We start from the raw sequence: 1,947 nt of genomic DNA on the forward strand, positions 1-1,947 counted from the left end.
ATGTTTTACTGTAATACTGTCTTTATGTTGTCCTATTGCTGTAATATATTGCACAAGTGTCAATAATTGCATTGGCAATTTAAACTTTTTCTGTACACGTACAATCCAATCCCTGGGATTGTCCTATGCCACATCTCCTATAGTCTCATGATGAGCACTGTGGGCTTTCATGCGGGAGATCAGTGTTCAAATCCAGCTACTGCTACTTCAACAGAAATCTCTGCAAACTTCATGTTGTCACACAATTACCTTAATTACAAACACCTGCTGACATTACAGGCACAAGCTGGTATAGAAAACACATTTGAACTTGGTCAAAGTTCATTCTGAAAGTCCAATGCTCCTGCATACATTGTCCTACAGCTGTCATTGTAATTTCTATCTGTAAAGGTCCTGTGCCAAATGATTGCTATACCTTTTGGTACCTGTACAACTTGAAGTTTTTGAAATATTAATGTTTAAACTTTATTCCGAATTCATATAATGAGAGTCAATGGGGCCTTGTAATGGTTCAATACTGCCCCCAGCTGTACTCAACTCGGTACTGCAACAAAGGTTTTTTGTATTTAATCTCAATAGTTCAGTGTTTACAATACTAATTTGATTGTATTTTGATGTTTTACAATAATGTTGTCTTAATTCTGCTCTATTGTTGTAATAATATGCATTTTTTGTGTCAATAATTGTATTGGCAATGTGGCCTCTTTTTGCACACATACAAACCAACTCCTGCCACCACCTTCTGCCACAACTCCATTGGTCTAATGGTCTATGTCATGGACTTTCATGTGGGAGATCAGGATTCAAAACCCAGCTAATGCAACTTTAACTAAAAATCTCTTCCAACATCATCTTGTCACTCAATTACCTTAATTAAAAACACCAGCTGACGTGACAGGCACAACCTGGTATAGAAAACACATTTGATCCTAGTCAAAGCTCATTCTTCTAGTCCAATGCTGCAGGCAAAGCCATGCTGCAATGACATGCTGCGTGGCAATGCACATTTGTTTTTACATCGTAAAAACCCATGTCTAGTTATTATTCATCTTATTCCGTCTTCTTCCACGTCACCACGCTTCTCCTCCTGCATACTTTGTCCTAAAGCTGCCATTGTAATTTCTATCTGTAAAGGTCATGTGCCAAATGATGACTTCTGGTGTCTGTACAACTTGTAGTTTTTGAAATAATAATGTTTAAACTTAATTCCAAAATTCATATAATGGGAGTCAAATGGGCCTTGTAATGGTCCAATACTGCCCCATGCTGGACTCAACTTGGTACTGCTCCACTCTTTAATAATATTTCATCTCAATTGTTCAGTGTTTACAGTACTAATATGATTGTATTTGGATGTTTTACTATATTATTGTCTTAATACTGCTCTACTGTTGTAATATTATGCAGTTTAGTGTCAATAATTATATTAGTAATGCGGTCTCCTTCTGCACACATACAAACCATCCCCTACCACCACCTTCTTCCACAGCTCCACTGGTCCATAGGTCCATATCATGGACTTTCATGTGGGAGATCAGGGTTCAAAACCCAGCTAATGCAACTTTAATAAAAAATCTCTTCGAAATTCATATTGTCACTCAATTACCTTAATTCTAAACACCTGTTCACGTGACAGGCACAAGCTGGTATAGAAAACACATTTGATCCTGGTCAAAGCTCATTCTGAAAGTCCAATGCTGCAGGCAAAGCCATGCTGCAATGACATGCTATGTGGCAATGCACACTTGTTTTTACATTGTAAAAACCCATGTCTAGTTTGAAACTGTATCTGTACTTACAGAGCTTTGTTGGAGGCTTTGATCACTGGCAGCAGCCTTAGAAGAACCTTCTCTGAAGCTGAATATTTCTTCAGATCAAACAAATCCAGATCTTTTTCTGATGACAGTAAGATGAAGACCAGAGCTGACCACTGAGCAGGAGACAGTT

General features: G+C 38.0%; 1 protein-coding gene across 1 annotated transcript in view; it reads right to left on the reverse strand.

The window, feature by feature from the left end:
- Positions 1-1,947, reverse strand: part of LOC106511570 (protein NLRC3) — a gene marked incomplete at both ends in the record, with an annotated part of 7,718 nt that extends 5,771 nt beyond the window's left edge. The window contains 1 exon segment of the mRNA XM_014000328.1: positions 1,800-1,947. Within this exon segment, the coding sequence (XP_013855782.1) occupies positions 1,800-1,947 (148 nt within the window).

This window comes from Austrofundulus limnaeus, unplaced genomic scaffold (genome assembly GCF_001266775.1).
Source record: "Austrofundulus limnaeus strain Quisiro unplaced genomic scaffold, Austrofundulus_limnaeus-1.0 Scaffold2940, whole genome shotgun sequence".
Classification (NCBI taxonomy): Eukaryota; Metazoa; Chordata; class Actinopteri; order Cyprinodontiformes; family Rivulidae; genus Austrofundulus; species Austrofundulus limnaeus.